At 35.5% G+C, this 26,814-nt stretch overlaps 1 protein-coding gene across 1 annotated transcript; it reads left to right on the top strand.

The window, feature by feature from the left end:
- The first annotated feature begins 5,266 nt into the window (after nt 1-5,266).
- Nucleotides 5,267-26,814, top strand: NMD3 (NMD3 ribosome export adaptor). The gene is made up of 16 exons (XM_014053758.2): nt 5,267-5,365; nt 6,666-6,753; nt 7,749-7,883; nt 8,611-8,707; nt 9,062-9,142; nt 10,432-10,560; nt 10,967-11,057; nt 11,427-11,505; nt 16,570-16,666; nt 17,448-17,565; nt 18,698-18,843; nt 20,878-20,990; nt 21,585-21,657; nt 22,881-22,987; nt 24,103-24,173; nt 24,901-26,814. The coding sequence occupies exons 2-16, from the start codon at nt 6,710-6,712 to the stop codon at nt 25,032-25,034; spliced, it is 1,515 nt and encodes a 504-aa protein (XP_013909233.1). The 5' UTR covers nt 5,267-5,365; nt 6,666-6,709; the 3' UTR covers nt 25,035-26,814.

A 26,814-nucleotide genomic window follows, 5' to 3' on the forward strand; every position in this document is an offset into this window, starting at 1 on the left:
CATCTACTTCCATTTTTTTTCTTCCTTGTTCAGTTGTAGAAAGAATGCAGAGTTGTTAGAGACTGCCTCGTCTCTTTGTACCCTTTGACCACTAGGCATGTGGCAAGACATAGATGAGTGCTTCTCAATGTGCGGCCCACGCAGGGGTGGATTCCTGCCAGTTCTAACCTCTTCTATAGAAGAGGTTCCATAAATCTACAGTGCTGTTTAGAACCAGTTCCAACTCCCTCCCACTCCCCGTCCACACATCATCAAGATGAAGAAAGAGAGGAGGAATTCTGGGAGTTGAAGTCCACAAGTCTTAAAGCTGTCAAGTTTGAACACCCCTGGGAATTTTTTTCTAAAGGTTTAGGGGTGCAAGGGTCTTGTAACTTGACAGCATTAAGACTTGCGTGCTTCAAATGCGAGAGTTTCTGAACCAACATTTTGGCTGCTAAGCAAGAGTGTTGTTAAGTGAGTTTCACCACATTTTACAAGTTGGCCATGCCCACCCAGTCACATGGCTGACAAGCCACTCCCACCAGGTCACATGGCTGGCAAGCAACTCCCATAAAGCAGGCCACACCTACAGAAGAGGTTCTAAACAATTTTGAAACCCACCACTGGGTCCACACCTCACAGGGGGGGCAACTTGATTTTTAATGGGGGCAATTTGAACCTTGTTTAAACCAAGTTAATGGTTTTTTTGGGCTTCCTCCTCATGAGTAGAGTTCACTTTTTGAGTAAAGTAAAAATTATATGTCATGGGAGGGGCATCAGGATTTTAGAGATGCTTAGGTGGGGCATGGCCAAAAAAAGATTGGGAAATACTGACATAGATAAAGGAAAGGTTTTTTGCATACTGTCCCTCTGTCTCTCTCCTTTGTTTGACTCAGCCTTCCATCCTTCTCAGGCTGGTAAAATGAGGACCCAGATTGTTAGGGGCAGTATGTTGCCTCTGTAAACTGCTTAGAGAGGACTGTAAAACACTGCGAAGCAGTATGTAAGTCTAAACGCTATTACTATTGCTTGGCCTATTGTTAGTTCAATGATTTTTTTACCCTTAAATGGCTGACATGCTAACTTGTAACCCACATGATGCTTTACAAAGTCATCACATATCTACTAGATATCATTGATTTAACCTAATCCCACCAAAACAGTTGCCTAGGGTTCATTCTAGCCCAAGAAGTCTAAGGATAAAATCTTGAAAAGTCCATGATCTGGTTATGGGCAAGCAGAATGCATCAAAAGCTAACAGCCGTATGCATTAGTTTCAGTATTTAGGCAAAAAGAAGCACTATGGTAACAGACTTTTAAATGGTGAGCACCAAGATAAATCAGATCCCAGCTTGGATATTCTTAAATATGAAAAACCAATCAGGTTTTCTGTGGAAATACCCAATCTGAGATTTCTGGCTCCAGTAATGATTTCTTGTTTTATAAATAATCCACCAACAAATACAGCAAACAGCCAGCAAAACATAGAAATTCCCTTCTACACTAAAATCAACCAAATGACATCTTTATTTCTCCAGGACTTGCACAAAGAACTTCCTAAGTCAGCCCCAATGCCTTTTCTTCACAAGAGTGTCCATTAACTGTAAATCACCATACTATATCACTACTGCTCCATAGTATGCTTTCAACATAGTTCAGGAACCTTTTAAAATGACTTGATGTTTCCTAATAGAAAAGAGAAATGATTCAGACTATATGTGCCCTTCCTGGGATATTCAAAATTATGTGGTGTAATACGCTAGAAGCATTGTTCAAAAGATTCTGTAGATGGTGATGAATAACATTTATGGCATATGTGGGAATGAGCAGATATGAATTAAGATTGGCAATTACACACCTTTGCAATGTATAAGTAAAAAGAAACCACAATGCTAATAGCTGAGAAAACATTCTGTTAAGGATTACTGGGGCTTGTCTGTTCAAACAACATTCTTCTGCCACCTGCTGGGATCATTTGTTACTTAATTTGCTCTGGCCATCTAAAAAATCAGAATAAATCAAATAGAACCATATAAATCATATAATCCAATCCTTTGTTCAATGCAGGAATTAAAATATGTATGACAGATGGGCATTTAGAAATATTTGAAAGTCTTCAGAAAGGAATCTACTATTGTTTTAAGCATTATTTTGTATACTTAACAGATTTTAAAGTCAAAAGATTCTTCCTAATATTCAGTCTGAATCTTTCAACCCTTGCCTGTTCCTCAGTCAATAGAAAATATGTCTGATCCTTCATGCATCTGAGCCATTATCATATTTTCTCTTTTCATCTGCCAGTTAACATGCTCAGCTGTTTTTAACTGCGCCTTATTGGGTTTGGTATTAATATAGGTATTAATATCATTTAAATCCTTACCAATTTATTCATTTTCCTTATAAAATCTGGTACTCAAAACTGAACACATGATTCCAAAAATACAGTATATAATTACAATTGTATATGGGATTATAATTATTTCTCTTTATCTGGATGCAGGTTTTGCATAGCTTTATCCATATGTCATCTAGTTCAATCTCCTGCTGAGCAGGAAACCTTACCTTGTATGAATTATTTTGGTTCCTCTAACAGAGAGGAAAATTGCCAGAAAGGAGGAGTTTACTAGGAGAAGGCTGACATGCAGAGGAAGGCAGAGATAGTCCTTGACCTATGACTACAAGAGTGTTAAGTGAGCTTCACCACATTCTACCCAATCCATGACATCTCCTGGTAAGTGACATCTAGTTGGCCACTCCCACCCAGTCACATGACTGCCAAGCCACTCCCACAACACAGGCCACACCTACAGAACAGGTTCTAAAAAAATTTGAAACCCACCACTGGGCCAAGGTCATATTCAGTGGTGAGAGCAATTTCTACCTCACTGGGAATCAGTGCAATAGGTATGTCAGAAGATTTCTAGTTGAAGAATTTAGACCGACAGCCTGAATCTAACTGTGAAGCATCCATTGCACATGATGATCTGGGGCTGTATCGCTGCTTCTGGTATTGGTCAGATACATCGTGCAGGGAATCATGAATTGCAAGCAGTATGTTGAAGTCCTGGAAAAGATCATGCTTCCTTCAGCTCAGCAACTTGTAGGGAAGGACTTTTACTTCCAGGGTGACAATGCTCTTTGTCATTGAGCCAAGTCCATCCAGCAATGGATGAAGAAGCATGGTGTTCGACTCCTGAATTGGCCACTCAGAGCCCAGATTTGAACCCAGTTGAGAACTTGTGGGCAAAGATTGGTTACGAAATAAGCAAGAAGCATCCGAAGACCAAGCAGGAGCTGATTGAATCCATTATTGCAGCCTGGCACCACATTGTCACCAAAGATCATGTGCAAAGGCTTATACAGTCTATGCCGAAGCGATGCTGCCTGGTGATAAGCAATAAGGGTTGGCCAATTTCATATTAGTAACCATGTTTGGTTACCCAAACAGTCCTTTTCAGGGCCACAAACAATAAAAAATATTAACAAAACACTAGCATCGGCCTTAGTAATTGCAGCACGTATGCCATTGGGTATGCATCAGTTAATTTGTTTTCATAATCATTGTAAGCATACATTATAAGCATGCAAGAAAATTCACAATCCCCATCCAAACAGCACCAAATTGCAAAAAGCTTATGCTTTTCACTTAAAAAACCCTGGTATTTATTTCAATATAACAATATTTGCATAGTTAGCATAAAATATCATAAAATCAATGGTGGGTTGCAGGCAGTACGCTCCAGTGTACCAGAGCTTGGCCGGAGCACCGAATACCATTACGTTATGGTGTTCCAGAAAGCCTAACCGACCTGTCTTTTAAGGCTTCCGCACACGTGCCTGTTGGGTACTGTTCCTACATGATGCTCCGCTGAGCAGCTGGAGTACCGCGGAGGCTTGCGGAAGCGTTACTGACAGGAACGATGCGTCCATCTGGGCAACGTTGGGCCTATTTCAACCGTACCAGTTGGAACGTACCGGTTGGAACGGGATCCGGAACCCACCACTGCATAAAATCCTATCCAAAAAAATGTCATAAACCATAAACTGTAAAGCGTGCAGGACTTTTTCACACATAATATATCCAATTATATTTCCTTAACTTCCCTGTGCAACAGATAAACAGCTTTCTAATCTAGTTAAAAATGTCATGTCCCCACTCCCCCAAATCCCTTTACTTTGCATTTCTCACTAGCTTCTCTGAGGTTTACTCTTTAACTTTATTCCTATAAGGCTTAAGCTATACTTGATAATTCTTCTTAATTTGCTTCCAATTTCTTGTATATCTCATTTTGGTTTTTCAGTTTGTCACCTGACTTGTTATTCATCCATATAATCCTCAACGCTGTTCCTATTTTTATTTTATTTTTGGTTTTCCAAAGAAGCAGCACACAAGAAATGACATTGACAAAAAAGCAAACTTGAACCTGAGTATCCTCACATTTATTTTGATACTTTTATCTCTAAAACATACTCACAGCTAGTTTCTTCTACAAATATTTCTAATTCTTCTAGTTCTTATGAAGTTCTTTTGGCTCAGACAGAAACTGCTTTCCCAGGTGTATTAAGCCAACAATATTGGAAGCCTTTCTTCCTTTTTACCTTTGGTATAAAGTACTTTGTAAATAAAAGCAGTGTTCCATCACTGAGCAATGGAATATTAAGGACATTTTCTTTTTGTCTGGTTGTCCTTCATAATTAGACTGACATCACAGTTTATGTGAATAAACTATCAGAATTCTCTACAGAATTCTGCAAGATATAAAAAAGAGTTGCAGTTTAGCATAGTCTGATTCAGAACATGGCAAATCAATTGTTATTAGAGTATGCTGAATGCAATTATTTTGATTAAGACAGACTTTGTATTTGTTGCTATTTAACACGAATTCGTTAAACCAGCCACAATACATTGCAGTGTGTTGCATACGTTAATAGGATATTAACGAGCTGGAAAGGGAGCTTGGATGTCTTCGAGTTGAACGCTACTTATTCCAAAGCAAAGTCGACTGCCACCAAGAGGAAAAGCTGCCTGAAGAAACTTTATGAAACGGTTTTGCTCGTGCGTTGCGTTTTCACAAGCTTTCCTTCCAAACGCGGTAAAAGGAATCTCAAAAAACCCGCACACAAAACCCTACGCTTTCGGATCCCCAATGAACACGCCGTAGACTCCACGAGGTCTGTACGGGACGATAAAGTTTTGCCTGCCTAGAAAGGATCTGAGGCGAAAATCACCGGAAGTGATTATTTCTTTCTCTAAGTATCTAACTTTCTACTTCCCCCTTTTTGAGAAGGTGGGGGGAGGGAAATGGAGTAACAGGCATTCTCGCGAGAGTTGCTTCGTTTCTGTAGGATTTGGCGTAATCGGCGAAGTGCTGCTTGTTAGGGAAGGGTAAGTTAAGATCGAGAAGACAAGTGTTGCAGGTTGGGAGGGAACGCGCGATTGGAGAGGGGAGGGAGGGATGGCGAGAGAGCTCGTGCCATACTGGCCGTTGACTGGCGTCCCCGCGACAGCTTAGCTGCCACGTGCAGTTGGAAGTGGGTGGGTGGGATGGGCTGATATGAACGATGTCCCTTCGCAAGCCCCAGCTAGCTTCGGAATTAAACCCAGGATCTGTGTTCAGGAGGACCTAGAGAGGGTGGGTGTCGCAAGAGTGCTCTCTGGGAGGATCATTTTCATGCCTTAGAGCAATATTCCTCAATCGTGGCCATGTTAAGGTGGTGGACTTCGACTCCCAGAATTCCTCAGCCCAGCATGTTAGCTGAAGAATTCTGGGAGTTGAAGTCCGCCCATCTTAAAATGGCCAGAAGCACTGCCTTTATACAGTAGTTCAAAATTCATCTGTTTTCTTTTCCCAAAATATGAGAAATGAGCCAACAAATTGGGAAGAACTGTTATTGCCTGCTTTGCTGTTGAGCAAAGAAAGAAAAGTCCCTAATTAATAAGAACCCAAAGGTGTGCCACTTAGGTTGACTTCGCTTGTTTGAAGGTTGCAAAAGGGGATCACATTACTCAGGGACGACAACACCACACCATCATAAACATGAGTCAATTGCCCGTGTTGGATTTGAATTTTGATCACGTGACTATGGAGGATGCTGCAAACAGCGGCAAGTGTGAAAAATAGACATAATTCATTTTTCATTGCTGTTGTAATTTTGGACGGTCACTAAACTGTTGTAAGTCAAGCACTATCTGTATTGCTTCTTATAAATATTTTTCAGTGGAGTACATATTTGAAATTTTATGGATAAATTTTGAATGGTTCTTAAAAAATAATACTGTTATTCACATAATGACTGTTCCGGAGTATGAAAAAATTTAAAAATACTGATTTACCAGAATGCTAACTTGCCATTTAAAAAAAAATAAAAATGGTGTATTTCTGTAAGCACGCTAGTGTCCAACATCTCTTCCCCAGCAGTGGTATCTGCTTCTGTATTGTGGTAGTTTGGTTCTATTTGGTTCTATAACTCAGTTCCTTCCTTTAGTTTCTAATAGTGTGGCTAAAGCCAGTCCTATAATTATTGCTTTTATATTTTGCTTTTGGCACTTGGTATTTTATGGAATTATTAAATCTTCATTTTTTGGTTGAAATTGAAGCACGTATCCTCCCACCGTAAGAATTTTAGAATCTGACAGATTTAAGCTTCATCACTCCATTTACCAAGCTCTGACTTTCTTCCACTAGGTGTCAGTGTTTGTAACTTTTAAGAATCACATGTGGAAGAAGACATGGAATATATGAAAGAGTATACTCCCGTTCACCAGGGGAACATGTGAGTAACATAACTTTAAAAGTCAAACTAAACATGTAGAAAATATGAAATCATAGGATTAAATGTATGCAGGGGATTGCCTATTTGAAAACGCTATAACAGACTGTCATTGCATATTGAAACATAAATTGTTAGGTGACAAACTTAATATTAAATCAGGGTGTTATAATGATTTTTAAGCAGTGCAGTGACTGGATAGAATAGTAGAACAAGGGCAAACACAGAATCCCAGATCTGTAGGCGAGACTGGTAAATTAAAGGCGAAAAAAAGAAGCGACACATTAACTCTATATTGGTGCTAAGAACATGGACATATGAACAAAGTAACCAGGTGTCAAAAAGGACTTAAAATAGTTCTTAATTTTATTCTTTGATTTGATGAGGAGGAGACTGTTCCATGAGGTCTATCAAGTATCTGCATAAATGGTTTGGCTTTACATCTTAAATATCTTCTCTTACTTTCTTAAAGTGCGGTTGTATTCTCAAATGATTCTGAATATAAGCCATTTGGAGATTAATAATAATATAAACAAATTCTGTGGCATATGCATTTGTGCAACAAAATATTCTGAAAATGAGAATTACACTACACAGATTTAATCCTTGGGATACCATTTTTTATACATAGATTTTAATGTTGCCTACTTAGTTTTATATTTAATGTAAAATGCATTAGTATTCCAGAATTATTATATTTGTACTAAAAATGGTAACAAAATGATAAAGTTGCTTTTTCCAGTAAGAGTGTACTGATTGCTTGTGATTCAGATTTGATTCACTGATTCATTTGGGACTTTCTGTCTTGATTCAGAAATATGCTTTGATGTGCAGCTTCAGTCAAACCATCCTGGTATTTGAATCTCTGAATCAAAATTGTACTGATAGTTGTGTAACATTCCTGGCACTACGTAGAAAGCAAAGTTATGTATTCGTTATTATCTTGTTTTTTTAATAAACAATGTGTTTTATTTTAATGATAATTGTATGTGTTATAGCTTATGTTGCCAGTGTGGCATTGCAATCCCACCAAACCCAGCCAATATGTGTGTGGACTGTTTAAGAACTCAAGTGGATATCACTGAGGGGATTCCTAAGCAGGTCACTGTTCATTTCTGCAAACAGTGTGAAAGGTACTATCTACTTTCTGGATTTTAAATTAACAGCTATGTTTAGATGTTATGATAGGCCAGTTTTTTAAATAATTTAGATAGAATTGTAAATCTTTTATATGCTACGCAAGCACTCCCACTTAGTTCCACTTGCTAGCAAGTACTCGTACCAAACCGGGAAAACCATAGGGTCTGTGTGCAAATGAATAATTATAGCTTATTTTCCTTTGCTTCTGATTAAATGTAGATTTCAAATTTACTGAATTACCAAATTACCAAACATTTCTATCAAGAAATGAAATAGCAGTATTTTTAAATTGAAATTCTGTTAGCTCAAATTCTAAAACGTTTCTGATATTCATCCAGAGTAAATTAAGTTCTGTGAATTTAAATAGAAAGATTTGTGTAATGGGGTATATTGCTGATAGAAAAGCCCATTGATTGAATCATTGCTCAGATTTAGATTAAAATAATGTAGTTAAAAAATAAAATAAATTTTGTGAATTCAGTGGAACTTTTTAAGATTGTACTATAAGTTATGTTTTATTACCATTGAAATTAATAAAATTAGTCATTGCTACATGTTAAAAGTCTTCTTGATGTCCATTACTCTAAAGCATATTTTTATATTTAATAAAAAAAATGTATGCACTTGTGTTATCAAAACTGACTGCTGGGGGTAGGGAGGGAGGTTGCCTTAAACATAAATGATTCAATTGATCCCCCCATCCCTTTCTTTATATTTCAGATATCTTCAACCACCAGCGGCTTGGCTACAGTGTGCCTTGGAATCAAGAGAACTACTTTCATTATGCCTTAAAAAAATTAAGGCTTCTCTTAGTAAGGTTAGTCATACATATGTTTATTTTTGTATGAATTTTACTTAGGTTGGATACTGCTATCACTCTTGAACAAAAAAGTTCAGTACCCAGAAGTATCGCTCAGACTTTTTTCAACTTTTTGCTACTTCCAAAATCCAGAATTCCTAGTGGCTGTGGACCATCATACTTGAAAACAAATGATTTAAGTTAGGTAATTATAACATGCACTGAGTTTATTTTTTAATATACAGAAAGCATGGGTATTTTTACTCGTGGTAACATTAGTTAAAAGCTAAACTTGAGTCAATATGTTTCCGTCTCTGTTATGTTTGCCTTTTTGAGCATTCATACAATAATCATGCTGTTTCCTCCTAATAGGTTCGGTTGATCGATGCAGGATTTGTATGGACTGAACCACATTCTAAAAGACTTAAAGTAAAGTTGACTATACAAAAAGAGGCAAGTAAATTATTATTTTTTTCAAAATTACAGAATTAATGTGCTTTATCAAAAACCCAAGTTATGCTAACTAGGACAATTTGAGGATATTCTTGTTCATTATTTGTTAAGTTTCTAATAATGATTTACATGCATTAAAGGTATTTTCTCTAGGAGTATACAGTATAGTCCATAACCTTTGTGGTTGGACTGTTATAAAGCTGCCTCCAAGGGGCTGGCCTTAAACATAACTCAGAAGCACAGATTGGTCTAGATGCAGCAGCTTGGCTGCTGATTAGGGGAATAAGTTTAATTATGTGATGTGTATATTGAAGTTGCTACAATGAATACTGATAACTTCCAAGATACTGTTTTTAACCTTTGAAGTCATACATGGCTTCATGATTTTTTTTACTCATTTATTTGTTTAATTAAAATATTTATATCGCTATCCATCTTCTAACCAACCCTGGGTAGCTCTCAAAAGTCAAGACAATGTATAATATCATATAAATTAAACCAGATTAAAACCAAGCTGGCAACCTTCTAATGTGTAATTATCCAATCTTATCTCAGGGTTGCCAAACTTTAAGGAACAGAACGATAGCGACTTAGATGAAAAAGACACACTTCCTAGTTCCTATCCGTTAGCAATATTTAGTGGAAGGGCCTGGGAGCATGTCCACTCATTGTCATTTAGCCCAATCCCTACTTAATGCAGGCTATTGCCATACTAGAGTTTCAAAATGGCCTCAGTCGTCAGCTTCAGGGTTGACAACAGGCGTCCATTATAGTATCTCTGACAGATTACCAATCATCTGTTTGTTCAAGAATTTCAGCAAAGGAATACTCATCATTGTGTTATGCTGAATCAATAAATTCCTCCTGTTTTCTGGACTTAAAGTATTCCCTTGTAGGTTTAATCCAGTCTTGTCTTCTATGAAAAGTATTCCCTTGCTTCTAGTCTTGTCCGCCATGAAAACAGAGAATAAATCCCCTCTGTCTTCTATATGACACCCCTTATTGAAGATTGTGTAACATTTGAATATATTTTCCCTCAAGTTGTTTCTTCTGTAGGGTAAATGTATTTTTAACTATTCGTTGTAGTACATAGTTTCCAGATATTTCATCATTTATCTGTGCTTTATGAAAGTCTTCTAGCAGAAGAAAAAATGACAACCATAACTACATGTCTGATAAGTTTTGGAGAAGGAAAAAAATTAGGGAGAGATGTACTTATCCATTGAGTTTGCAAAACCACCTATTTGCCAGTTGACTCAAGGTGGCAAATCTTATTTGTTTTCACTTAGGTAATGAATGGTGCAATTCTTCAGCAAATCTTTGTAGTAGAGTATATTGTTCAGTCACAGATGTGTGAAGACTGCCATAGAGTTGAAGCTAAGGACTTCTGGAAATCAGTGGTTCAAGTTAGGCAAAAGGTATGTATATGTGTGTATGTATCACTAATAATAAATGCTGAAGACATAATTCATCTGCTAAAATTTCATCTGATGTGTAGAAATGTAGAAATATACCTACGTATACCAAAACACAAATATTCTTGCTTGGTTGTTGTTGTTTTTCCTTACTTAGCAAGCAACTATGGGAATCTTTCAAACCAAATAGTGGAATATGAATGCTGTAAATAAACAAATTGATTCCAGGTTTCTCTAGAAAACGTATTTATTTTGAGCTATATCTTTATTCCTGCTTTTGTAATTTGTACGGGCTACATAGTTTTGGAAGTGAAGCGAAATGATAGTTCTCATAGTCTTTTTTAAATGCCTTTAATCCCTTTACAGGAATCTAAACACAATCGATGTATAAATTTTGTTTTATTTATAGACACTGCATAAAAAAACATTCTATTATTTGGAGCAATTAATTTTAAAGCACAGGCTTCACCAGAATACTCTTCGGATCAAAGAGATTCATGGTAAGTAATATGCTTTTACATTCTTTATGTAAAGCTCTGTGTGCCTTTCAGTGATTGGAGTTTCAATACTGATAGCATGAGTTACTGGCAGTCAAGAATAAGATGCTTGCTTTTTAAAGAAACTGGGTCACACAGGAAAGTCAGCTGAGGATTATTATTTGTTTGTTAAATAAATAAATTTACATTGTTACCTAACTATCTTTAGGATAGAATTAACATTTTCTTAATATATTTATATTAAACATATTATGTTAAAGAAGTCAACTTATGTTAATCTATGAAAGATCAAAACAGCTTTTCACGAAAATCCAGGAAGATAAGATCTTTTATAAATAAATCTTCATTTCAATTTCATTTGCCTACCTACAGATGGTCTGGATTTCTATTTTGCTTCCAAACAGCATGCTCAGAAAATGGTGGACTTCCTTCAGTGTACTGTACCTTGTAGGTAAGACTTTGTTCTTTAAGTCGTCCATTGCACATAGTTGTTGAAGGCATTGTACACATATTGGAAAAAAAGTAAACAAACCCCAAGTTGTTAAACTTTTGGAAGGAAGGAAAAAGTCCATGCACTTGGTTTATTTTCTGATGTACCCCAGATCATCACTAACAACCCATAGCAGACATACTCATCTTTAAGTACTGTCTTGTTTGTCTGATATTATATTTGAAGATTTACCTATTACAGTTCCAATAATGATAATAGAAATATAGTGAAACATTAGATCTGGCAATCTCCCAAACAAGAACAGTGAAATGTACTTGGAAGAAGATTTCTCCTTTCAAGATAAAATACTGAGAGAGTCACCGTACAAGTGACATGTGCAACATATAAATTTAATAAATAAGTAAAGTTATACCTTTATATCATGGGAGCAAAATCCAATACATGTTCTTGCATTTTATCTCTGAAGTTTTTCTGCTTCTGTCTTTTGGAAAGAGAGAAAGATTATGCTCTGAAAATTACTATTAGAATGAGATCCTTGCAGTTTTACTTTTTAATGAATATTTAACAGTCGGAATTGTTCATGTATTAACCATTATGGAGATGATAGTTTATATCTTTGGAGAATGTTGATTCTTTTGAAATGTCCTCTTTCAATTTTCACTTTTACAAACTAGAAGGGATTCAAGGAATACTGCCAAGATTTAGATTTGTAATTGTGAATAGGTCTTCTTTGCTACCTTATTTTACAGGATGGGGAGGGAAGGATTTTTATTGTGAAATCTAATTCATCTATTAATCTAATCCAAATATGATTTTTTTGTTGTAAGCTTATGCGGATCTGTTCATTATGATTGTCTTTTTTTTTTTTAAAGATTTTATTGGTAAAAAGAAAATACAACATCCATAACTTGTAACAAACAATACAACTACATTTCGAGATATTCCCATACTATCAAATCATTATAAACATCAAAGGTTAGGTATCTTTCCCTCCCTCTTTTCTTCCCTCCCCCCCTTACTTCCTTCTCCCCTGCCTTCCCTCCTTTCTTTTCTCCTTTCCTCCTTTCCTTCCCCGTCCTTTCTCTCCTTCGGTCCCCCCTCCTTCTCACATACCTTTCCTCCTTCCCTGCCTCTTTCCCTCCTCCTTCCTTTTAATCTCCCTCCTTTCCTCCCTCCTTCCCTCCTTCCTTTCAACTCTCCTTCTCTCTTTCTTTCCCTCCCTCTTTCCCTCTTTACTACCCTCTTCTCTTCCCTCCCTCCTTCCTTCCCCAGTTTTTCCTCTTTCTCCTCTCCTTCTTTCTTCCCACCTTCTTTCCCTTCTCTTATTTCTCTTCCTCCTCTTTATCCTTCCCCCCTTCTTCTGCCTTTCCTATTCCTCTCCTTTCTCCTCTCCATCCTGACTTCCCTACTGCCCTCCCTCCCTCCCTTCTAACCTTTATTACATTTGCATATTTTCCTCTGCTGAGGACAACCTGGTTTTCTTTCCCTTTCCTTGCTTGAACAGTACACGTTTTACTCCCATCCACATAATTCATGGTCCCGTATCGACATGGTTTGGTCAAACTCGGAGCTACTCATGGATACTGTAAATATTGAAATAATAACCAACAAGTGGGCCGATCATCACCCAGTCTTATGGCAATGGAAAGGGAAGGCAAGGATAAAAGCTAGGTGGACATTAAACCAGAACATACTACAAGAGAAACAATTTGTACAACAAATAGAAAAGGAATTGGGCTACTTCTTTAAAGAAAACGGTAAAGAGCAGACCTCAATACAAAATGTTTGGGACACGATGAAGGCAGTTGTGAGGGGAATATCCATAGCCTATATAATAAGAAGAAACAAAATACACAGGGAAAAACTTAATACACTGAACAAAGAATTAAGAGAGACGGAACTGCTGACCCAGAAAGAGCCAGAAAATAGTAGACACAGGGAAAAAGGAGAGTTAATTAAACACCAAATAAATTTGATCTCTCAAGAGGAAATAGCACAAAACATTAAGAGAATGAAGCAGAATTATTTTGAACATGCAAATAAAACTGGGAGATGGTTGGCCCACAAAATAAGAAAGGAGAAGGTCAAAAGAATTATTAAACAACTGTATGACGAGGAGGGGAATTTGAAACAAGAAATAGGAGAAAAGAAAAAGATAGTACAGAACTATTATAGGAAACTATATAAACAAGACAAAATTAATGAACAAGACATTAGAAAATACCTTATAAAGCAGAAGCTTCCAGTCTTGTCGGAGGAGATGAGAGAGATGCTCGATAAAGAAATCACACAAGAAGAACTGAAAAAGGCCATTCAAAAACAAAAAAACAATAAAACACCTGGGCCGGATGGGCTTCCGTCGGAAATATATAAAAAACTTCAAAATACCATAGAAGACAAATTATTAGAACTATGTAATGAGGCATTACAAAATGGTAGGGTCCCAAAATCATGGGGGGAAGCTTACATCACCCTAATACCAAAGGAAGAGGCGGACAGTAGCAAGGTCCAAAATTATAGACCCATATCCCTGTTAAATGCAGATTACAAAATCTTTGTATCAATATTGGCGGAAAGACTAAAAATAATATTAAATCAGAGTATACATTCGGATCAAAACGGCTTTCTCCCAAAAAGACATATTAGAAACAATACAAGAATAATAATTGATACCTTGGAATTCTATCAAACAAGATCCGAGAAACAACTCGCATTAATCTTTGTCGACGCTCAGAAAGCCTTTGATAACCTAGATTGGAACTTTCTAACCACTCAACTAAAAATGATGAAATTTGGCGATAAATTTATTAGGATTATAGAATCTATATATTCACGGCAATCTGCAAATATTATAGTCAATGGGGAACTAACGGAGAGGATACAAATTGGAAAGGGTGTTAGACAAGGGTGCCCGCTCTCCCCACTACTATTTATTACGTCACTAGAGGTCCTTTTAAATCGGATAAGATCAAATCAGGAAATTAGGGGCTTGACCATAAAAAGAGAACAATATAAAGTACAGGCCTTCGCGGATGACATGGTCTTTATCGTAGAAGACCCCTTACTTTCAGGACCGAATCTGATGAAGGACATTGAGAACTTTGGGTGTGTGGCCGGTTTAAAAATAAACAAGGAAAAAACAAAAATGATTATAAAAAACTTCCCCAAAAACCAGATTGGAGAACTAGAGGAAACAATGGAATTAAAGGTAACTAAAAAAATTAAGTATTTAGGGATCTGGCTGTCTGCGAAATGCTCTTCCATAAAAGAAGACAACTATGATAAGTTGTTACAGAATACCCAAAAGGACTTAAAAACCTGGTCAAAACTACAACTATCACTGATGGGAAGAGTCGCAGTAATTAAAATGAATGTTCTGCCAAAAATCCTCTACCTATTCCAAACGGCACCGGTCAAGCTAGGGGAAAAATTTTATAATGATTTGGACAAAATGATTCGAAACTTTATATGGAATGGTAAAAAGCCCAGAATAAAATATATGCACCTGCAGGATAAAAGAACTCAAGGGGGAATGGGATTACCGGAATGGAAAACATATCACCAAGCAGCAACAACTATGTGGATAAAAGAATGGGTAATGTTAGCTAATAAAAGAATCTTAACAATAGAGGGCCACGACCTGCAATACGGGTGGCATAACTACCTATGGTGCGAGGGAAATAAAATTCACAATTATTTTAGTAGTCACCATTTAAGGGGGGCATTGATTAAGGACTGGCTCGAAATTAGAAGGAGATACTACACGCAACTACCTAAATGGATATCTCCGACGGAAGCCCTGATATACCCGAATTTGATAAACTTGGATAAAATTGTTACCTACCAACAGTTGCTAGACGACCAAAACAAACTAAACCCCAGGGAAAATTTGGCTGATAAGGGAATAAACATTGATTGGTGGCCATATCTCCAAATTCAAAACAAACACAAATTCGATCTAGCACAACCTGGCTTCCAGAACAAGAACCAGGAATTAGATAAAATTTTAATTGGACCAGATGAGAAATTAATTTCAAAAATATACAACTGCTTACTGATTCAAAAAACGGAAGCAGAAAGGGTAAAAGAAGTCATGGTAACCTGGGCCCAAAACATTGGCCACACAATAGACCTAGACGACTGGGAAAGAGTCTGGGAATGGAACCTAAAATTGACAAAGTCGACGGCCTATAAAGAAAATATATATAAAATGTTCTACCGCTGGCATCTTCCACCGACAAGACTGGCGAAAATGTCTTCAAAAGTTTCGGCCATATGCTGGAAATGTAAAACGGTGCTGGGCACGTACTACCATATGTGGTGGACGTGTCCAGTAGCCAAAGCATATTGGAAGCAAATACTAGGATGGCTGAATGGAATCCTCTCAATTAAACTATGCCTTAAGCCGGAAACTTTCTTATTAGGAATAATAGATCAAAAAATTTGCAAATCTGACCAATACCTTCTAGTCCATATTCTGACAGCGTCAAGGATTGTTTACGCACAGTGCTGGAAGAGTGAAAATGCCCCCACCAACACTATGGTGATGAATAAAATTTTAGAACTAGCAGAAATGAACAGACTGACGATGCGAATTAATGACAAAGAAGACACAGACTTTTATACAGTCTGGGAGAAGCTATACAAATGGCTTGATGAGTCAGTGAAGACCTAGACATAAAAAGAGATAGCTGACTAACCTAATACGATTAAACCAATAACTCAAATGAACAATATACAACAACTGAGAGATAAACGAAAGGAGAAATGTATCAGGGGCGAGAACCCACCGTCGAGCAATTTTGTTACGCTACAATGTTGGGAAAACTTTAAAAAGCTGATAGGAAATCCGCTATAATTACCTGCATGAAATTAGCGATCAAACTTCATTTTAGATGAGGCGAGAGGACTCATTATGATTGTCTTATGAGGATCTGTTGATTATGATTGTCTACAAACCAGACCATCATGACTTTTTCAGAAAACCATGATTTTTAAAAAAATGAATTATACCTATAGTCTTATTTGCTCTGATTTGAGTTTGTCGTTTTTTTTAAATTTCAGAATTAAATCATCACAGCGTTTGATTTCTCATGACATTCACAGCAATACATATAATTACAAAAGCACTTTCTCTGTTGAGATCGTTCCAGTATGCAAGGTATTTTCTGTCTTTGTGGATTACTACACATCCTTTTTGCCCGGAGTTGGATGTTCCTTACAGATTGTATTTATTCTTGTACATGTATTTATTCATTTATTTATTTACTTATTTATTACATTTATATGCTGCCTAATTCACTGTGGGCAGCATATAATGGATACTATTCACTATGAGAGAAAAAGAAGTGAGAAATGGACTCTGAATATGGGGTTCCTGTAAGAGCATTAATACATTATTTGCAGTTCTCAGAGATGGATAATCTGTGGCTCTTTGGAGATTGCCTTTTAATTTCAACCAGACTACATTAACTAGATGTGGTCAGAAGATGGTACTTGTGTTCTAACCACTTCAGATAATTTTTTTCATTCCTGACTTACATCTTGATGTCAGTAGAGTTTTTGGTATGAAATCTCATAAGTAAGTGCAGTTTAATTCAATTGAATGTTCTTCCAACCACAGTATACAGACGGTAGCAGCAACTATCTAAAATTTAAAAATTCGATATATAGATTTGTATGTACATACTTCATCAACTGCAGTGGTTAATAAGCTAATCTAAACACATCAATTTTAATACTATTTAAATCTCCATTTAGCATTAATTAGCTGATATTAATTAATTCATTAACCTTATTGCATTAATTCTTTAATACCCGGACACATATCAGTGTACTTTTCTGATCTCCATATGTCTTTCAGGACTGTAATTTTTATTAAAACAGTTTAAGATAGAAAATTGAAATAAATACCATTTTTTGTTACTGTTCTTCAATTGCAGGACAATGTTGTGTGTTTGTCACCAAAACTGGCTCAAAGCCTTGGCAATATGAGCCAGATTTGCATCTGTGTCCGGGTAACCAGTGCTATTCACATCATTGATCCAAGTACTCTTCAAAGTAAGTTTGTTGATACTTTCTGTATGAACTGTAATCTTACAATACCAAAAACAAAAACTTGGCATGAATCTTAATGTCAATACAGTCCTAAAGCATTTTTTAAAAACTGAACTACTTTTAAGCTTTGAATCTACACTTGAAAATGCATGTATCTTTGACATTAATGTATTGTTTTCATGATTGCGGATTCAAGGAATCTAAATACATTTTAAAAAGTAAAATATTATAAAAAAAATTTAAAACATGTTTTTCAAAATTTTAAAAATGTCAATTGATAATAAAATAATGTAATAAATGAAAACCTGCTAACTAGATACCACCTTACAGCTGTTTTAAAACAGATTCTTAGATTCTGATCATAGGCATGGTATCATTCAAGATTCTTTACAAGAGTTTTGTCCTTGAAATCAAAAGGACCCAAAACACAGAAAGGCAAATCTTGAAATAAACTCATCCAGTCATGCTTTGATATTATATGCAAATACACTTACTCATCTACAATTAAGCTGTGAATGAACAATATGGACCTCATATTTGCCCTTAGCAGCTAGAGTCCTAGGTTTCCAGCTAACTGAATTTCTAAGACATTAGAACTTAACTAGAAGAAATACTTGTTGCGATTCCTCCATAATTTGTGTGTTCTATTTCCCCATTCAAAGCCTAAAAACTACTTCACCAATATCAGGTTATTAACCAGAACACCATATCAGCATCAATGGTGGGTTCCGGATCCTGGTGCAACTGGTACGGTGCAACGGGCCCGGCGTCCACCACATGAACACGCACAGCACGCGCACATACGTGCAGTGCATGCATGCATCCTTCTCTCTTGTGGTGTCTCCATGAGCCTCCGCAACACTCCAGCTGCTCCGTGGAGTGTCGCACAGGCACTGTGCATTCTGTGCGCAGAAGCGCCAAAGAGCTCAAATACAGGTAAGGAGCTCAGGCAGGCAGGTGGGCCCTCTGGAGCACCGTAACAGAAAGGTATCCAGTGCTCAGGGCAGGCACCGGTATGCCTGTTCGGGGGCGTACCACCTGCAATCCACCATGATCAGCATGTATATCCAGAAATGTCAACAATTGATTCATAAATATCTAATCTGGTTCCTATTTTCTTCTTTTGCTCTTTCAGTTGCAGAAATAGATGGAAATACTTATTGGCGTCATCCTTTTAATAGCTTGTTTCATCCAAAGCAGTTAGAAGAATTTATTGTAATGGATATCAGTAGAACCTATGAACAGAAGCAAAATGCTGGTGCAGGCATGAAATCCAATAAGGTAAGCATATTTGTTTGGTTCTCTGCTAGAAGCTTGAGCAAATCTTGATTCCTGATTAACATTGTTTCTCTTTGCAGGTATATTGCATATAAATATGATAGTTCCAGTGAAGTCCTTGTTTCTTCAGAATGAATTAAATGTTGTTTATTTTTATATAATTAATCTATATAGTTATCTCACCAAAAGTAACTTTGGATGGCATACAACAAAGCTAAAATAACAAAGTAAAGCCACTATTATTAATTGTAAAACAAGAAAAATAAAACAAACAAGGATAATAAATATTAATCTATAGCATATCTAATTAGAATTATATTCAGCAGTTAGAGTAACACTGCCAAAAAGATCATAATTTCATCCACAGAGGTATGCTCAGGATTATGCCTATAACTTTCTTTGCTTTTTTAAAGGCTTGATCCAAAATTTGTCATGCTATACTTGGGGGAAATCCTTTAAAATGAAGAGTATTTTGCGATTAATCATGAATAAGCTCAAATGACTTATTCAGATGATTGAAATTATGATAAACTTCAGATTTTATAATTTAGGGGTATGTTAGAATATTTTTATTTAGGAAAACAACTTGTACCACAATCTTTGAATTTATGAAAAGATGGATTCTTGGCTTTCTTTAGAAATATATGCAAACACTTTATTTTCAATGATGTCATGACAATAAATGTGATACAATTAGTCTTAGAAAGAGACATATGCTGTAAATTACTATAATTGTTCTTGTCTAACATAAGCAAGTTTACACTGAAGAGTAACATTCTGTATTTATGTATAGGTTATTCCTAGCTTAATTATCACAATTAGGACCAGAATCAGTTGTTGAACAAAGCAGTCATTAAGTGATACATTACAGGAATACTTCATTCAACAACTACATTCCTGGCAATTCCCCTTGTAGTCATCAAATGAAGTCACACGTCATTAAGTGGAGAGAGTCCCAAGTAACAAGTACAGGACTGTCTCAGGATGAAGCAGGACCCTAATAAAGGGCTGTATGCTAGGAAACCTCCACAGCAGGGGAAAATGCAGGAAGGTCCAAACAGCTAGGAGTCTCCAGGGGCACACCATAGTATAAAGCAGCTCCACCTACCCAAAAGTAGGGCAGAACGCTCAGGAATCCAAAGGCCAGAAAAAAAGCTAAAGCTTCAGCAGCTGCACCTAAAATGCTCCTTTTTACCTAACTCCTGGAGCTGGTAGAGCTAGCTTTGCGCTGAAATAGCAATAACACGATGACTAATATAACCACTTCGCAGTGCTTGACAGCCATCTCTAAGAGGTTCACAGAGTCAGCGTATTGCCCCCAACAATCTAGGTCCTCATTTTACCCACCTTGAAAGGATGGAAGGCTGAGTCAACTCTGAGCTGGGGAGACCCGAATTCCCAAACTGCAGGCAACCAATGATCAGCAGAAGTCACCTGCAGTACTGCATTTGAACCACTGTGCCACCACGGCTCTTAAATAAAGGAAAAAAACACTTGGTCTCACTTTCCCAAGGTTCTGCCAAGAGAGCATATCTTTCCCAAGTTTGCACAGAGAACCACTAGTTCTAAAAGGAAAAGTTTTGGCTTAGCTTCCTGTGGGTTAAAACCACAACACAGATTTCTAGAGGAGATCAGCTTCTGCTTGGTTTTTTAACAATCAAACAAAGTTTTACTTTGGGATGTACAAATAAATCATATATGCATTGTGATAATTTTATTACTTTGGTTTGCAGTTCAGTGCCAAGCCAAATTAGATCCGTGATTTAGTATTACTAATATACAAAATGACCTTGTTATATTACTTGAAAAACCACATGTGAAAGTAAACTGAGCCTATAGTGGATTTCATGTGTACAGTAGTGATTGCTAAATGGGTGGTGAACACCAAACATGTATTGCTGGAAAAGCCACATGTGAAACTACTAAATGCAGCTTAGAAGATTGAATCATTTGGCTAGAAAGTAATTTGTAATTGTTTTGCTTCAGTTAATGAACTCCTTTTCATGTATGTACTCTTTTTATTTTGACATTTCTAAGCATATCCTTGCGGAAGCCTGGGTTCAGAAAACCTCAGAATTGAATACAGACCATCAGTATTTCTGTCGTACTCACTTGGGGCATCTTCTGAATCCTGGAGATCTTGTATTGGGGTGTGTAATATTCTGCATCTTTCTCTGCACATACAATGTTATGGTTGATACACATGATAAAATTAAATGGGAGAGGGAAGAGTTGAAAACAAAGTTATTGGGTGGCCAAATTATGGACATATTCCAGTCAGTTTTTCCTATCATGTCCGATTGAATGCTCATTGGTAAAAGATAGAAAATACTACAGTGCTTTATCTTTGCAGTTTTAAACCAGGTTCCTTATGCTAATCCAACTCCAAAGTCCACAACCTACATTAAAACGTCTCATTTAGAAATTGCCTTTGCTTCTAGAAAGGGGGTCTAGAAAGGGGGTCTCTAAAGCCTTGGTAAATCTCTTGGATCAAAGCACATTGGGATTCAATATTTTTATATGCTTTGGAAACTGACACAGATTCTGACAAGTCCCTCATTAATATTCTGGTTATTTGCATAATGACACATTTTAATTTTTTCATGAAAATGCTCGATGGTAATTAATCCTGGTGTATATTTTCTCCATCCTACTCAATAGTATTGTTTTGGAAATAATATTTTTGTTAAGATTTATAGAATAATAAATGATTAATATATGTTTTTCATATTTTTATTTTCCAGCTTTGATTTGGTTAATTGTAATCTGAATGATGAATTTGCAAATAAGATGAATCCCCATAATGTTCCAGATGTGGTATGGTTTTATCATTATTTTTTCTTTAAACAAATTGTTTCTTAAAATTGAAAACATTCATAATTATGGCATAAATTCTAAAATTTGACAGTTTTATTTTAGTTTTGTTTTGCTTTCTTATTTAATTAATTGATTTCTTCTGTTCTATTTATATAGCCATGTATCTTACAATACTGTGTCTAGATGACTTAAATTTAAAAGCAATACAAATATATTAAAATACAAATAATGTATTAACATCCAAATGTTTTGTTGGCCACAGAATCCCACATAGGCTAGAAATTCTAAAATTTATTGTAAAATACATCTTAATGCACACTAAGAATTCTAACTTGTCTTTATTTTTATATGTATATTTTGGTAGCATAAGAAATTAATTTTGCTTCATGTTATTTTATCTTAGCTAGATGTAGAAATTATATTTGTTTTTCTTTTATGCCCAAGTTCTCTAACAAGCACTATTCATTTTTATTTCTACAAATCTTAAACATGATCATTCTGTCTCCCTGAAGTGCCTGTGGATTTTACATGTTTGTATGAAAAAAATCACAATAAAATTTAATTTAATTTACAATTAAAATTGAGCCAATACCTTTTTTTCAAGTATTTCCTTGTTGTATAAGGGAGAGCGTGTGAGTCCCCAAGGTTACACATGATCTAAAAATCTTATATTCAGACATCTTGAGTAGTCCTTTCCAAATGGTAATTTTTAAAGTTACCACTTCTAGTTTATTTTTTAAATACTTTTAACACACTCTATTGTCTCCTTATTTATACTTTAAGTCATTTCTTTTTTCCAGGATCAAATTAAGGGTATAGAATAGACTGGTGTAGACATAGGTTTAACGAACTTGCTATTTCATGTCACTTCTACTCTTGATCAAAATATTGGCTCATAATCTGCACTATATGTGAAATGGCTGGAGTATATAGAGAAGGCACTTTTAATGCCTTTAATGCCTTTTTATTCTTTGGAAACTGCTGTAGTAGGGTTTATTATTATTTTGATCTGAAGGGTAAAAATTAAAAATGCTTTCAATAAACAATATATTGGCTTTGCATTTTGCACTGTAAAGAACCAAAATGTCAGTTCTAATAATAGTTTTAGTCAAATTATTTACAAATGTTCTATTTAATAAAAAGCATGGATTTTCAGGAAATCTCAATATTTTTCTTTAGACTGTATTGATCTAGACTTGTTTTTTCCCCTGCACCATTCATAGGTTTTGATTAAAAAAAGTTACGATCGCACCAAGCGTCAACGTCGCAGAAATTGGAAACTGAAAGAATTACAAAGAGACCGAGATAACATGGATACCGATGATGAAAGGTTATGAATTGTTTTAACCTCCTTTTTTATGCTTTATCTTATCTTTTTTTCTACCAGCTTAATCTGCCTACTTGTGTTCGTTTACATTACTTGCAGAAGATCCGTGTGAAAACTATCTACATGACATATGCATTTATAAATGAAGTCTCACAAAGTTTAGCAAATATAAAAATTGGAGTTAATGTATTTGAGCTACAATTGCATAAAATGGGAAAATCTAGGAATCTTAAATTGTGCTCTGTGTTTTCCCCCAAAATTTGAGCAGAAAAACACAAATGTGAGGAAAGAGCTTATTCACCTATCTCTTGATGTCCATTTTGATTGAATTTGCACATTGGCCTGATCATAATTTACGTTGCCTGGTTTTGCTTCACTTATTATACAATCTCAATTATTTTTATTCAGAAATAAATTGATCTAGCCAGTAAGGCTATGCAAATTTTTGGAAAAGAGCACCTTGCAAAGCACATTGGCAGAACCAAAGCCCTTTGCAAAGCATTGACACAAAGCACTCCTGAATATATTAAAGCAACTCTAATCCTTTTGAAGATTGGTACAGCTGTTTTTAGGGGTTTCTCTTGCTGTCTTATTTATTTGCTTGTGTTGTAACCTCTTCGCTTGATTACTGTCACCAAAGGAAATGTTTCTATGCCTATAATCATAGAGAGCTGTGAAAAGTTTTCAGAACAGCCACACAGAGATATAGCTTCATGTGCAGCAGTACATTTTTCAAGTACCCATTCCTAATTCCCCAGTTATCATTAGCCAATTGTATTAAGTATGAAGTCACCATTGAAACAAGTTGTTGCTAAGTATAGTGTAAACCAACATGTATATAAACCCAATTTATATACTAAGTTAAACACTGAAGATCACCAGCATTGTATTTGGTTGTTCTGTACAATTTGGAAAGTGATTTTTCTCTGAACATCATATACACAGAATAGGTTCATATGGAACAGGAATTTAATGTTTGTAACAGTTATAAGGCATACCTTTGAGCCAAATATTTGGTTTTCTTCATGTTATTTGCATGTGCACATAAGTAATCTAGAATGTGTATAGTTCTAGATGGAAAAAAAGTTGGCTTTATTTCCAATGTGATATTTTTACAGACAATACCAAGACTTCCTAGAAGATCTAGAAGAAGATGAAACAATTAGAAAAAATGTCAATATTTATAAAAGTAAGTTTCCCACATTCATTTCATTCTTCTTGAATCCTGCAACATTAGGGAATATTGCATCTATAGACTCTGCAATTCATGGGGTCATATTTTTTTCTTAAATTAGCTTTATTGTTAAGACATGCTTGATTATTAGTGATTTCCTCATCTATTCGATCTGCCAACATTTTTAAAACTATCTGAGGATTAAGATAATTAATTTGGCATAGTTAAAGAGATTATTAGAAGCTGGAATAATGAGAGTTCTAGTCAGTCTTAGGCATGAAAGCCAGCTGGTTGACTTTGGACTGTCACTCAGCCCTAGCAAGAAGAAACTAGGAGTCACTTCTGAAAGTATGGCCAAAAAACCTTCAAATGCTTGTCTCTGCGGTCAGTGGATGCTAGGATTAACTCAATAGATTATAACAGCAATAAGGATACATTGGCTCATAGGTTTCTCTGGACATGGACGTCCACAAAGAACAAATTACAAACACACATCTTTACCCACATATCCATTTCTAAGATGATGTCCTTTGTTTTATAAAAAATTGGCAACAAGACTGTGAGAATTTACCATTGGCTAGTTTATTTTATGGGTGTCTGTTCTCTTCATAGCTTAAACATTTATATGTTTACAAGTTACCGATTTTTTAAGATTGTAACATTCTATACCATGCAGACAGCCGTGGTGTTTGATCTTGTAATAATTTCTTTGTAGATTATGTGCTATGTTCTCATATTGTAGATCCAGTGATACCAGTGGAGAGTGACACAGATGATGAGAACATTCCCCAAATCAGTCTCACTGAAATGCTTGAAGACCTTCAGATATCTGAAGATGCTACAGGGGGAGAAGGTGCCGATATGCTGATGGCATAAGTTAGGAAGTCTTGTTAATTTAATTTTATTCGTCCTTGAGAAAAAGTCCCTAAGAAATCTGTTATAGGCATTCTTGATCTGAAAAAGAAATAATATTGATAAGATTTGGAAGAGATTAAAAAATAAATGCTCCCGAAAGGTATAATTATAATGGTTAATAGAAAAGGAAAAAATGATAGATTTTAAAGTTTTAAATATATACATATGTATATCAAATTGGTATATTTCCAATTATTTCAATAATTTCAATATCTGTTCTCAGGACTTTGGGGCTGTTGGTGTTGACAAGTATTAAACCTCAAACTAGTATTTTAAATACATATTTTACAGCTGACAAATGTATGAAGTCTGATTTGTTCAAATTAGGAAGTGAACAATTTGAATCAAGATTATTCATATTATTTGAAAACAATTTAAAGATCTTTAAAGATTTCAAAGTTTAGTATACTTTATGACTTTAAGTGTCAAAATATCATGCGAGTCATGAAATTATTATGCAGATAATGCAAAGAAATATTATAATTATAATATAATTTATCTAATATCATTTGTATTTTAACATCATGCTCCATAAAATGACATTTCTCTTCTTCTCCAGCTATTGTAATTTATAAACTATTTTATGGTTTAGGACTGTATGTGAATTAATAAACTATGGTTAGGATTAGGATGATAGTGTAATACATGAACCCCACAATTAAGCATACCAGCTAATATTCCAAATATTTAAAACTATATTTGTGTCCTTCAGTTCTTTCAGAATAATGGTGACTGAAATCCAGACAGGTAGAGAATGATCAGGCTAGAATAAACTCTGTTTAACTTCTCCAATAGGACATGATTCTTCAGTCTTCTGTTGAGGTTAGAAATATGTTCATGAGGTAAAAAGGAGTATCTGTATTACAGGTCTGAAAAATACTTTCTTTGAAAAAAAATTATTTGCACAACATACTCTCATTGATAAAAGTGAGAAGTAGACACACAAACCACATAAAAGCATTTCTTAAAAATATGCTGTATTAAGCTGACACCATTTCTATGGTATGCTAACTGTTTTTGTTTCGGCTTTCTTAATATGTCATCTGATCTTTAAAAAAAAAACCAAGGAAGTCTTTCTTTTCTTATTTCCATAAGTTGATTATAGATGCTCAGACACAGTTTTTAGAATGATAATTCATGATTACAGATACCATTTAATTATGCAATGATATTTCACAAATACTTGTCTAAAACTAGAAATGTAAGAAAGTGTGACACCTGTGTTTATGAAAGCACAATGAGGAAATCTAGGAGTTTTGTCCTTGCCAAATCAATTATTTTATAAGTGTGGCAAAGTTTGGGAAGCTAACATAAGGAGTCTGCACAAATATATTTTTTTCCTATTGAATTTCAAGATCTCTCCCTTGAGTTGAGTTAAGGCAGTATCAAATAGCTTTACAATGATTAAAAAATGAACAATTTCCCTAAATAAGGACAACATGCCATAAAATGATTTCATAAAAGATTGATATATAATGCCTCATTTTAGAGTAATTAAATAGAAATGGTATCATTACTGAAAGTTTTTGTAGTTTAAAAAAATGCATTTCTGAATCCATATGATGTTTGGAGGGATAGTATTTACATCTCCATAAGATTTCACTCTAAATGTTACATGTAGAGCGGATGTTCCATCAAAGAAGCTTTAGAAATTACACTGCTATTTTTACAATGAATTTGTAAATGCTGTTTCACTGTTTTGGTAATGACTACCTTCATTAAAATGTCTCTCAAGATTGAA

This window comes from Thamnophis sirtalis, unplaced genomic scaffold (assembly GCF_051295495.1).
Source record: "Thamnophis sirtalis isolate CommonGarterSnake01/CBP01778 unplaced genomic scaffold, rThaSir2_p1.2 scaffold_11, whole genome shotgun sequence".
Classification (NCBI taxonomy): domain Eukaryota; kingdom Metazoa; phylum Chordata; class Lepidosauria; order Squamata; family Natricidae; genus Thamnophis; species Thamnophis sirtalis.

Coding starts and splice junctions, on each gene's coding strand:
- NMD3 (XM_014053758.2), top strand. CDS start 6,710: ATGGAATATATGAAAGAGTATACTCCCGTTCACCAGGGGAACAT. Junction 18,844..20,877: donor CAGGCATGAAATCCAATAAG/GTAAGCATATTT, acceptor GACATTTCTAAG/CATATCCTTGCGGAAGCCTG. Junction 22,988..24,102: donor ATGGATACCGATGATGAAAG/GTTATGAATTGT, acceptor ATATTTTTACAG/ACAATACCAAGACTTCCTAG.